We start from the raw sequence: 13,377 nt of genomic DNA, 5'->3' as shown, positions 1-13,377 counted from the left end.
AAAATGACGCCCCTGTCCGGCATCTCCGTTATGTGTTCTCCATCCTCTCGTCTGACCCTCTCCTCCTCATCCTAGTCCACATCTGACCTCTCTCTCTCTCTCTCTCTCTCTCTCTCTCTCACTCTCTCTCTCTCTCTCTCTCCTCTCTCTCCCCCTCCCTCCACCTTCCACCCTGTTGATCCCTCATTTCCTCTCTTTCCATCTACCTCTGATCCCCCTTTTCCTCTGCTGTATCAACCTCTGTCATTTGCCCTACATCCACACCCCCCCCCACACACACACACACACACACACACACACACACACACACACACACACACACACACACACACCACACACACACACACACACACACACACACACACACACACACACACACACACAACACACACACACACACACACACACACACACACTATACCCTGTCCTGCGATGTGCAGCCGCAAGGCATTGTGTCCCGTGTATTGTGCGCGCGCTGTGTGTGAGTGTGTGTGTGTGAGTGTGAGATTTGCGCTCGTGCAGGGGCCTGCCTGCATGTGTGTGTGTGTGAGTGTGTGTGTGTGTGTGTGTGTGTGTTTGTGTGGTGGCCCCGGGGCAGTGATGACACAGGCCCGCTGGAATGAGCAGGGAACAGAGCCTGGGCGTTGCTCTCTCTCTCTCTCTCTCCCTCTCTCTCCCTCTCCCTCCCTCTCCCTCTCTCTCCCTCTCTCTCCCTCTCTCTCTCTCCCTCTCTCTCTCTCTCTCTCTCTCTCTCTCTCTCTCTCTCTCACTCTCTCTCTCTCTCTCTCTCTCTCTCTCTCTCCGAGCAGCGCTATTAAATCCCGCTGCAAGTACACAATGAGCTCATCTTAATTCAGGTCAGATGTACATCCTGCGTTCTCTCTCTCTCATTCCTTCTCCCTCTTTTTCTCTTTAATTCATCATCCACTGCACTACTTTTTTTCCCTCCCCCCAGCCCCCCAGCCCCCCCCCACCCCTCTCTCTTCCTTCCTCTGTATCTGGCTCTGACAGTGTCCGCGTACCCCCCACCTCCCCTCCATCCCCTCTGGTGCCGCAACATTTCACACGTGTGTGTGTAACATAGCGGACCACCCGCCAACCACCGCCGGGCCGCGTTACAGCCATGTCGGCGATGTTGACGATGATGACGTGTGGCTGTCGTCCAACGAGGAGGGCCCCCTCAGTGGGAGGGCAGCGTTTCTGTCCCCCTGCATGCAGACCCCCCCCCCCTCCCTCCCTCCCCTCTCTCTCCTTATCGCTGCACGCTCGCTAAACTCAATCTAATCATAAACAATAATAAAGGAAGTTTGGTTTAAATTGTTAGGGTCGTGAGGTCAGAGGCTTTGCGCTGCACGGGGGGGGGGGGGGGGGGGAAGCGAAACGGCCTCGGTGCTTCGTAACACTTAAAGCCTTGAGTTATCGGTCACCTAAAGCATAGAGCAGATCCACAAGCCGCACGGCGCGTTGCAGCGCGGCGCGTTGTGAGCTTGTAGATCTGCTATTTCTTCCGGGTGTGCGACACCGTATAAATGTGGCTGATCAGAATCCCATGGCTCCTCTGCTTTTGACACATGGCAAACAACAATGGCATGGAGAACACACAGAGTTGTTAAGGAAGTTTGTTTCATCTGACATAAAGGCCTCCTGAAACGTGATTTAAAAGGGTCATTCCACACAATTTTGTCAGACACCCTCCTGCAAGCATTCTTTTGTTCTCTACTTGTATACAATTGTGTGGTACAAAACACCGAAGGCTTCAACCAGCAACCTACGTATAACCTCACAGCAAGCCACGGGTGATTTTTAACCCGCAGCACAGGTGATTTTTAACCGGCAGCACAGGTGATTTTTAACCCGCTGCACGGGTGATTTTTAACCGGCAGCACGGGTGATTTTTTAACCCGCTGCACGGGTGATTTTTAACCGGCAGCACGGGTGATTTTAAACCGCTGCAACGGGTGATTTTTTAACCGACAGCACGGGTGATTTTTAACCGCAGCACGGGTGATTTTTAACCGGGCAGCACGGGTGATTTTTAACCCGCTGCACGGGTGATTTTTAAACCCGCTGCACAGGTGATTTTTAACCCGCTGCACAGGTGATTTTAACCCGCTGCACGGGTGATTTTAACCCGCTGCACGGGTGATTTTAACCCGCTGCCCGGGTGATTTTAACCCGCTGCACGGGTGATTTTAACCCGCTGCAACGGGGGATTTTTAACCGGCAGCACGGGTGATTTTTAACCCGCAGCACGGGTGATTTTTAACCCGCAGCACGGGTGATTTTTAACCGGGCAGCACGGGTGATTTTTTAACCCGCAGCACAGGTGATTTTTTAACCGGCTGCACGGGTGATTTTAACCCGCTGCACGGGTGATTTTTAACCCGCAGCACGGGTGATTTTTAACCCGCAGCACGGGTGATTTTTAAACCGGCAGCAACGGGTGATTTTTAACCGGCAGCACGGGTGATTGTTAACCCGCAGCACGGGTGATTGTTAACCCGCAGCACGGGTGATTTTTAACCGGCAGCACGGGTGATTGTTAACCCGCAGCACACGGGTGATTTTTAACCGGCAGCACGGGTGATTGTTAACCCGCAGCACGGGTGATTGTTAACCCCGCAGCACGGGTTTGTCGGACTAATGACTGTTGGTAACTGTATTGTTCCCAGGTGTAACAATTCTTTTGGGACAGTCTGCCTTCTCAGTAAAGGAGGCAAAACTTTGGATCTCCTTGCCTACGGGTCTGAAACGAGAAACGGATGGTAATGTGTTCTACGGAGGACTCAAACTATGGTTGAAATCAAATCAACTGTGCTCGCATGTACAGTACAGTGTCTGACTGGTTACCTGAGTGATTGGGTATTGTACGTTTGTTGTAAAATATTCTTATATTATTAGATTAGATGTATTTTTTTTGTACACGATTGTTTTTAGTGTAGGTAGTTCAAAATTGTATAGATACAGTAGGCCTAACCAGGGACTGGGGTTGCAAAATTATCCTTGGCTATGTACAACGCAAACGGTTTCTTGTTTTTACAACTTGATACATTGTTTTTTTTCGTATTGTCCCTGTTAAATAAACGTATGTCTAAACAACGCACGCACCCCAATTGATTCCAGCAATCCATTCCACTTTTAGAATGTTATCAACTGTCAGAAGGAGGCTGCGTCATTACAACAATAAATACTAAAATCCTTCCACACACTCGGCCCCGAACAGGACCAAGATATGATCAATTGATAAGAACGCAATTTCAATTAGCGCGTACAAAACTGTCAGAGAAAACATTTTCAGGTCATTAGTTAGTAGTTACTGATATTCACGTTTGTTTTTAAAGCTTTTGAAAAAGGAAAACAAAACACTCTCTGCTCACGCTTCACTAGCTGTGCTATTTGGGGAATCATTTATGGCTCTCGGAACTATAAGGAATGCTAATGATTATGATTTATGTGAGGAAAACCAATAGCCCTAATAGTGCCTGTTGGTCGCCAATGGTTTTTTTCCCACAGCCAAGTCGTATAGGAATCATTTGGTCCATCTTTCGCACTGCCGTGATAAAAAACATGTCTGCCAGCAGGGCTAAAGTACACTGGTTGATTATTCATATTCACTTAACCCATTTAGACCCGAGGACGATTCTAAAATCCTTCTAAATCCTAAGATGTCAGTGGTGCTCAACCTTTTTCATATCAAGGACCCCCAGAATTATCTGTATTTGGCTGCGGACCCCCATCTGAACATATGTTGTTCCAGGGACCTCCCATGGAGCAAAGATTTGAGTTAAAAACTTTCGCTCTGAAAAGAATATATAAAGATTTGTGCTACATTTTCACGATTTTTCAAAAAATAGCAGACCTACAAGCTTGTAGATATGCTATTTTTCAATAGCTAAAATATAACATAATGCTTTAAAACACCAAAAGGGGTTCCCGCCCAGAATGGATTAAACAATGACGCACCACCCCAAAACCAATTCAGTGGACTCGAATCAGCATTTGGGAAAATCACAAAAATCTAGCTTTTCAGCTCTAGATTTGAGTGATTTTTGTGAAGCCTAATGCAGCTCCGTCATGCCAGGAGCATATAACAGCAGCTCTGTCGCTTGCTGCACACTGCATCGCCTCGCATGGCACTTTTTTTATAGGGCACAAAGCATGCAATTTATTTGTGCTGCACTTCCGATACAAGCCGAGACAAGGACCGCAAGACGCTGAGGCACTGGGAGAGGTGTGAAAAATAACTATAAATGTATTTTTCAGCCATGTGGGGAACAAGCGTGCAGCAAAGTCACTTCCTGCACATGTGACTACAGCCACTGCTTCAATTCAAAACGGCGGAGGAAACCAAACTGCATCATGGGTAAAAGTATAAGTTACTACAGCACGGTGACATCAAATGGAAATGCGAGCTTGTAGATCCGCTTTTTTTGAAAGATCGTAAAAATGTTGCGCAAATGTTTGAATATTATATTATTTCAGAGCGAACGTTTTGAACTCAAATCTTTGCTTCTTGGGGGGTCCCTGGAACTACATATTTTTAATGAATTTTGACATTCTTTGAATTTTTAACTAAGGTCTTAATGGATTAAATGAGAAAAAACTCAGGGTAGCTGCATGGGTAAAACTTCCCCTGGTAGTCAATAAGACAGCAATAAGGCTTGTCTGACATATCGAGCACCATTGATACAATAAACTATATATAGGCCTAGTAACATACATTTATCAGAAAACTGATTTTTTTTTTAAGACATTTGTAGAATCGGCCTCAGGTCGGTGATATTATTTAGACATACGATGTTATTGTTATTGATCCTTGCATGGGGGGAGACTTGGTCAAAATGGAGATGCAATCAATTCCACACTTACACTGACTACTGTAAGTCTAGTGTGCTGCATTCCTTTCTGCTTGGGACGTTCACTATACTGTACATGTGCATTCCTTCCAAAATGAAAAAGGTCAATAACTGTCTATTTGGAAGAAGAACAACAAAAAAAGGGAAGACAACTCAACACATGCCACTATGTCCCATAATGCTACAAAATAAATATATAAAAAGAACTAATTAAGTCATTCCCTGAAGTTAAACCGGTTTGGACATAGAAGGTTTTCTGCCCAACGACATGCACATACACAGTAGTAGTACAGTATGAAATGTATACTGTAATATCATATTATGAAACATGATTCTGTCACACAAGTTGGGTGGACTATATGCGGTACAGCGAGTAGATGTTGTCCCTGAATTACTCTACCAGTGCCTTTGTGTGCCCCCTCCTCAGTCACCCTGCACGTACAGTACGATACAGTACAGTACACCACCAACACCCCCCCACCCCCACCCCAACCCTGTGCACCCCTCCGCGTACGTCTCCCTTTTGTGAGTCAAAGGGTTGAGGTCTCCGTGAAATGTTGTATCTCGCATGGTTGACTAGGCTATGTCTAACACACTTAGCGCTGACACAGCTCAGGACCAGATGTTTGGGATCCAACAAGCCTTCAGAGAAAAGCATTCAAATCCACCGGGCAACCCTCTCTCTCTCTCTCTCTCTCTCTCTCTCTGTATGATAATGATAGTCTCTCTCTCTCTCTCTCACTGTATGATAATGATAGCCGTGACATTAAGATCTGCTGCTTTCCTCCCAGGAGCCTGCTCTTAACGCTGAGAGAGAGAGAGAGAGAGAGAGAGAGAGAGAGAGAGAGAGAGAGAGAGAGAGAGAGAGAGAGAGAAGGGGGGACAGCAACAAAGAGCAGGAGAGGAAAAAGAGGGAGGGGGGGAGGGGAGGGGAGGGGAGGGAGAGATAGAGAGAGAGAGAAAGAGAGAGAGAGGAATGGGAGAAAGGGATCAGGAGGGGAAGGAGAGATAGAAAGAGCCATGCAAAGTGAGAGGGCAAAAGAGAGAGAGAGAGAGAGAGATGGAGAAAAGAGGGAGAGTGCATGAGAAAGAGAGAGAGAGAAAGAGAGCATGAGGTAAATGAAATAGAGAGGGGGGGAGAGAGACCGACAAAGAGAGAAAATGAGAGGGAGAGAGGGGGGAGGGGAGAGACAGAATGTGACAGAGAGTGAGAGAGAGAGCAAGGAGAGAGAGAAAGGAGAGAGAGAGCAAGGATAGAGAGGAGAAGAGAGAGAGAGAGGAGAGAGAGCAAGGAGAGAGAGAGAGAGAGGGAGCAAGGAGAGAGAGGAGATGTATAGAGAGAGAGATGAGAGAGAGGAAAGAGAGCTAGGAGAGAGAGAGCAAGGAGAGAGAGAGAGAGAGAGAGAGAGGAGAGAGAGAGAGAGAGCCCGGGATCCTCAGGTTTCACGCTGCAGGCCTCGACTCGGCCCCAGAGTAAATGGACTTGAGGAAAGCCTATCTTAATTGATTCCAAGCCTCAGAGCTCTTTAGTAAACATTGCGGAGCAATGAAAATGACTTGTTATCCTAATTCATTGGACGCTCTGCGCCACGGCGCGTTCGGCAGAGAGAGAGAGAGAGAGAGAGAGAGAGAGAGAGACAGATGGGCTCTGCGGGTTCAATTGATTTTCACAGCCGCCGACTGACCGAGTGAGCGACCAGGCCGGGTGATTTTTCTTCATTTTGGTGAGATCTGGGGGTTCTTCTGTGGGAGCGGTGTGGTAAACAGTGTGGTAAACAGAGCAAGAACATAACAAACTCTGTGAGACAGAAGTCTTCACAAAAAAACCCACACGCTCCCATTTCCACCTCTTAGCTGTGGATGACTGTCTGTCTGTCAGCGCGGCCTGCCTGCAGAGGTATAATAATACTGATGGACTCGAATAATTAAGGATTTCCCAAATTGTGGTTATTAATCACGTATACGACTTCCACTACATGAGCGGTTTAAAAGAATTGCCTTATAAAACAAAGTGGCTTTCAGAAGGACAAACACGGCTAAAAGTAATACTCACAAAAAGGTACCATACACAAACGATGTGATTGGGATTGATAAATTACTCACTACAATCTACTAATGGCCAGTAAAAGAACATCTGTCAATTGTGCATTAATTAATGTACGCGGACCATTTGGAAGTATATAGTGCTTTTGACGTGCTGTTTTCTTTAAGCCACCCCCCCCCCCCCCGCCTTTTCCCTCGACGAGGAAGAAGAATCCATTTTTCTTCCTTCTTTCCCATGCTTATAACACAGGAGTGAACCTGTCACCCCATGGTCGCGGACAGCCTGGGACATGTTTGTAAAAGTGCGGTTTAGTCGGTGTGAGTATTAGAGGAAGTTCCTGCAAGGAGACCTCGGCTTTACGGAGCCGCCGGCTGGCACTAATGCCTTTCCTGTGGAAGACCTGTCCCTTCGGAGGACGGGCTTTCCTTATTTCCTCAGGCCTCAGCTTTTTCCCGCTGATGTGTGGATATTTCCAGATATGCCGTGCCCTATGTGCTCTCTCTCTCTCTCTCTCTCTCTCTCTATCTCCCGTACGTGTGAAATCAACTCGTCGTCCAGATAGGCTTTCCTTTATGCACTTGCGGTGCGATTCCCATCATTCCCATTGTTATGAACGAATCACTTCAGTCCTTCCGGGTCGGGGCAATCCCCCTAGGTTTACCCTGGGGAGTAGAGTACACAGGTCTATCCCATTGTCTCTCTCTCTCTCTCTCTCTCTCTCTCTCTCTCTCTTGTCTTCTGAGATCTGGCTTTCCCCCTTCAAGTTATACGATCGCACACCAGGAAATATCCTGACTGTAAACGTAACTCTCCCATGAAGTGTATAACGTCTTTTTACACTTAACAGGATCTTGCAGTATTGTGTGGGGATTCTTCCCCCCCACGCCCATCATGAGCAGACGCTTATCCAGGCTAGAATCAGTGGCATCCCATCTGAAACGGCCTTTAGTCTGCCTTTAGTTTGCACCGCTGGGAAAAAGGCAGCAACTCTTTGCTTAGGGTTCAAAGTTGTACAATCTTGTGTACAGGTACATTTATTTTTTTCTTCCTTCAGACAATGCAGCATATACCAACAGCAAACAGAGCAAAACACAGAAAACAAAGGGATAGAATAAAGAGGGGGAAAAAAGAGCAAATAAAGATTAAAAGCAGTATTATGTACGTGCGCATGTACTTTAGGAAGGTGCAATTCGATCATGAGGGGGGGGAAGACCTAGCATTTTCCTTTGACCTGTTTCGCTCTGGTTCTTATCTACCTGGAAAAAAAGCAGATCTACAAGCTCATATCCATCCCTTTGGTTTCTTCCTCCAAAGTGTGAGTCAGGCTTTTATAGGACACTCTGTTGCAGGAACCCCCACTTCTGAATGTCACGTCACACATTATCATCTGACAGGGTTTCATGTGGGCAACAGCATGTGTATGAGGTCAGCCAGTACTCAACTCAACTCAACTCAACTCAACTCAACTCAATTCAACTCAATTCAATTCAATTCAATTCAATTCAATTGGCGTTATTGGCATGAGAAAATTATGTCTACATTGCCAAAGCAAAAAGTGGACCAATACGATCAAAACAAACAATTAAATGTCAGAATCTCCAATAAATCAATTTCTATGTACTCGATGCAGATATATACTGCAGGAATACACACGATAAATAGTCTTTACGCTTCTCTCCCTCTATCTCTCTCCCTCTCTCTCCCTGTGGTTCTCAGGCCTGGGATCTGACTGTCGTATTGAGCCAAGTCTCTCCAGTATATCACACAATATGACATCCTTCCTAAATCAATGTTGTTTTGTCAGATCCAATGTGGTGAAACAACACAAGGCAGGGTAGCGGCGCGCGCACCAGCGCTAACGAGCGAGCGTGGCAGGTAATGACGTCGGGAACGTTTCCTCCTGTGCCTTTAAATCATTTTTAAGCAGGCATTAGTTTTTAATACTTATACGTTTCGACAATAGTAGAGGAAGACTATTGTCAAAACGTTGGTTTTCTGTACCGTTTAACCCATTCAGAACGGGAACCCCTTTTTGGTGTTTTAAGCATTATGCTACTTATTGAATAGCAGATCTACAAGCTCATATGTCTGCTATTTTTGAAAAATCGTGAAAATGTGGCACAGATCTTTGTATATAGATTCTTTCAGAGCGAGCGTTTTCTAGATTTTAAATACATATTTGTGGTGGTCCTTGACATGAAAATGTTTGAGAACGACTGACATAAGAAACACGGTGTCTTTCTGAAAACTGTCAGGATTCAGAAGACATTTGTATAGAATCTTTTTTTCAGGTCTAAAAATGGGTTAAATCTGTTTTTGCATCGTGGCTGAGAGTTGTGCTTGCGGCCTCCTCCTCGTCCTCCTTCTCAACAGAACAAATCTGGAGAGCTTTATTTTGGGGGTGGAGGGGGGAGGGGGTTGATTGAGTCCTGCCGCTCGTCACGAATCACTGACGGATCAGTAGACCGTGAACAAGCTATAATGACAGGTAAAGTCAGGTGAAACAGGCTCCGACAGCACGCGCGTGTGCGCGAGTGTCTCTCTCTCCCCTCTCTCTTCTGTCTCACCCCTCTCTCTCTCCCTCTCTCTCTCTCTCTATCGCCTCTCTCTTCGCTTACTGGCAGTGATTGCTGCTCCTCCGCCACAGCGCTGGATGAAATTCCAGCCGTGCCGGTGGTGCATACAATGAGTCTGTCGGATTGTCAGTCAGGCTTAGCGACGAGGCCTCTCCCATCCAATATTCACTAGCTCCCTCCGAGCTATAAATCTACACAAGGGGGCCAACGTTGGCACGGTGGTGGTGGCTGGCCCAAAACGCGGAGAGTATAGAGACCGACCCCGTCTCAAGAGTCTGCTTCGCCCACAGGCCTGGTTTACGGTAACATCACACACACGCACGCACAGGGCTTGGCACGACGGAACGAGGGGGGGCGACAAGGCATTCGAAATCCCAACCGGGATTATTGCCGTACAACCACACAGATACTTTGGCTAACAACGACGCTGGGTTGGTCTCTCTCTCTCTCTCTTTAGAGAGCTTAAAAGCACTCGTTTCTCTTCCAAGGGCATCTGCTTCGGAGCTTATGTTGTTTAAAAAAATGGTAAATGGTGCATTTATATAGTGCCTTCATCCCGAGGCGCTTTACATAGATTGTGCATGACATTCACCCATTCACAAACCGTGCAAGGCACCAACCTGCACATCGGGAGCAGTTATGGGTTTGGTGTCTTGCTAAAGGACACTAACTCTGGGGGATAGAATAGGGTTAGCCCGGGATATAACTGTGAACCATCCGGTCACTCTACCCCTGAGCCACCGCTTCACAAATGAAAAACAAATGACAAGCTGCTTATTTGAACCTCTGTTAGTTTAGCGACAACACACAGCCATGTGTGACACAGCTGAAGCTGAAACTGACATTAACGGTAACATACAGTACAGGTAATTGGCCTCCTTTTGAACTTATAAATTACAGCATAAACTACACCCGTTTGGAATCAAATCGATGCTTTCTAGAACTACGTGTCCCTGCTGCGTTTCCCCTCGACAACAATCTATACGCTGAAAATAGCTCGATCTAAAACTTCACGACGCATCGCAGCTCAATGTGCTGTGAGTTTGCAGATCAGCTATTTGTGCATGTTTGACACAGAATAAGGACACACGTCACGTTGTCAAAGACTGTTGTAATTGCTGATGCAAGTAGTGAATGCTACAGCAATAACACTTCATTGCTTAAAACGGGTCTCGTCACGTTGTTGTTCTTTGGGCAAAGACACAGCCGTAAATCTCGTAAGGAAGTGAAAGTTGTGCATGTCTTTGTCTGCGTCTGCACGCATTTAGTGTATTCGTAAACGCACGCACATGCACTCACGCACACGCACACGCACATGTGTCTGCGCACGTGTATTCACGCACACGTTGCACATGTTGTGTCTGTGCATGTATGTATTCGTGATGGTCTGTGTGAGGTCACAATCGCTCCCGTGCTGCAGGCATGTGTCCATGGAGAGGCGTGTGAGCCTGTGTGTGTGTGTGTTTGTGTCTGTGTGTGTGTGAGTGTCGACGTACAGCAGAGTTAGTTCGTGTACGGCTTGTGTTTCCGACACAGAAAGAGACAAAGGCGAGGTCAAGCGGAGTCAAAGCAGGAGGCAGCGAAGGCGTCAGCGCCCAGAAGCCTGATAGGCCCGAAGAGCTTTATTATGATGTCAACGTGGGGACGCACCCAATGCTAACGACTGCTACACACTGTACACACGCAAACACACGCATGCACGTGCGCACGCACACCCAATGCTAACGACGCGACACACTGTATGGGCGGACAGGTCGGCAACACGCAAACACACACACGCACGCACGCACACACGCACGCACGTGCACACACATGTGCACACGCATGCACACGCACAAACAAAGCTCTACAAAACTGCTCCACGGCAACTAGATACAGAGAGTCATGTAAATTGTAAACCAGTGGAAAAAGTTTGTTTACCTAAGTACGCCTACTGCAAACTAGAAATACTTTGTTACAAGTCTGGAATTCAAAATGCACTTGATTAAAAGTACAAAAGTATTTGTAAATGTACGTCTTAAAGCACCAAAAGTAATTATGCAGAAGATCACGTTTTCAAATGTATAGCCTACAAATCTTTTGAAAACATCAGGCTATTTTCAAATGGACGAAATGTACACACAGGGCTGAAGTGGTACGTCTTGAAATAATAATCAAAGTAGAGGTAAAAGTATAGGAAGTTGGAATTACTTGGCAAAATATACTTAGTTACTTTAGACCACTGCCCCACGGCCAGCCTGACCTCACAGAAATACGTAAATATGTACGGAATTGCAACCCGGTACATATTTACGTATATATTTCTAACGATGCATCCGTCGGTGCGACGTTGCCACCGTAGCCGTTATATTCCATCTGCGTTGCAGAGAGCATCGTAGCGGCGGCCATTCCCATACCGTGAAAAGGACTATTTTAGAGTATGAAACATTAAACCGCTGGAAAGAGAGAGAGAGAGAGAGAGAAGCGCGGCCCAGGCAGCGTTGGGATGACCTCATCCCCCCCCCCCCCCCAACCCCACCCCCCTCATCCCCATGGGACCCTCCTGACATGCTCTGTGCTGTGTGGGACAATACTGAATCCATGGCAAAACATGAATGGCCTGCACACACACACACACACGCACACACACACGCTCACACACGCAACGCCACACTGACTCCCAGTTCCAGATGTAACTGAACCCTGACATTACCTCAGAGACTCATGTGCGCTGCAATGACAATCGAGGATTCAAGACAATAGGAGCCCCCCACACGCACGCACGCAGCCTAGGGGGGAGGGGAGGGGGGGCCTCGCCACCACCACCGGGGCCACACTCCTGAGGTGACTGGGATACACACACACACACACACACACACACACACACACACTCAGCACTGCTCCCAGCAAGATACATATTCTATCTGAGAGCATCAGACTGCTGTCGGTCTAGAGATACTCTCAATTCAGATGCATGGTGGGAAAGGAACAGAGAGGTATAGAGGCTTTGGCGCGGCTCGAGTTAGAAGGAAAGAATCTCACACAATCTGAACCTCACAGAATCTACCATGCACTCCTAGTTCTACATGTGGAAACCGCGGTTGGGTTTTGGTGTGGCCTTTCACAAAAAATAATCTAATATATTTAACATACTGTAGGCTATATATATATATATATTTTGCATAATCGTTTCCACGTTGAAAGACGTTAATACATTTTCAAACCGTTTTAAGCTACAAGCTCAAAACGTTTCACACACACAGCTGGTATATAGATTTATAGATTGTGTATATATCGTATAATAACACGTATGTTATTCGTCACATCTGCCCTGTGCAACCTTTGTTTTACAAAGCCTAAAGTCAAAAAAGAAATGTGTCATTTTTTAATGTTCCATCCGATGTTCAACGACAGAAACACGATTAAATCGTTGATGATCGCAATTATTTTCCGTTCCATCGTCAAGCAAACTTTCATAACGGGCCCTGTACCGTCCACACTGAAACGTAGTTACATGTCTCACACGCACACACACACGCACACGCACACACACACACACACACACACACACACACACACACACGCGCGCACACACACACACACACACACACAGGAACGCGCACTCACCCGATCTGCCGGTTGGTGGAGGGAGCCTGGGTGATGACGGAGCTGGACTGGGGCGAGGGCAGGGCCTGCTGGATCACTATGCTGCTGTCATGGCTGGACATGCGAGAGTGCTGCTGGTGCTGCTGGCCTGGCTGACCGTGGAGAGAGATGCTCTGGGAGGGAGAAAGAAAGAAAGAATGAAAGAAAGCATTTGTTATTGTTGAAAGGGCGATAGCTATGTCTTTTACAACCCATTCTGACCTGAGATCAGATTCTAAAAATGTCTGTTTGAAAATGACAGTTTTCTGAAAAAGCT

At 46.8% G+C, this 13,377-nt stretch overlaps 1 protein-coding gene across 4 annotated transcripts in view; it reads right to left on the bottom strand.

The window, feature by feature from the left end:
- The window catches only part of creb5b (cAMP responsive element binding protein 5b), a 117,669-nt gene that overhangs the window by 76,272 nt on the left and 28,020 nt on the right, over nucleotides 1-13,377 (bottom strand). For all 4 annotated transcript variants that reach the window (XM_083761322.1, XM_083761320.1, XM_083761321.1 and 1 more), the window contains exon 5: nucleotides 13,083-13,234. In XM_083761322.1, the coding sequence (XP_083617448.1) occupies nucleotides 13,083-13,234 (152 nt within the window). The remainder of the gene's footprint in view (nucleotides 1-13,082; nucleotides 13,235-13,377) is intronic.

Source organism: Protomyctophum parallelum (assembly GCF_964188405.1).
Source record: "Protomyctophum parallelum genome assembly, chromosome: 3".
NCBI lineage: Eukaryota > Metazoa > Chordata > Actinopteri > Myctophiformes > Myctophidae > Protomyctophum > Protomyctophum parallelum.
The sequence above is the reverse complement of the archived record's forward strand: the minus strand, read 5'-3'. Positions and strand labels throughout refer to the sequence as shown.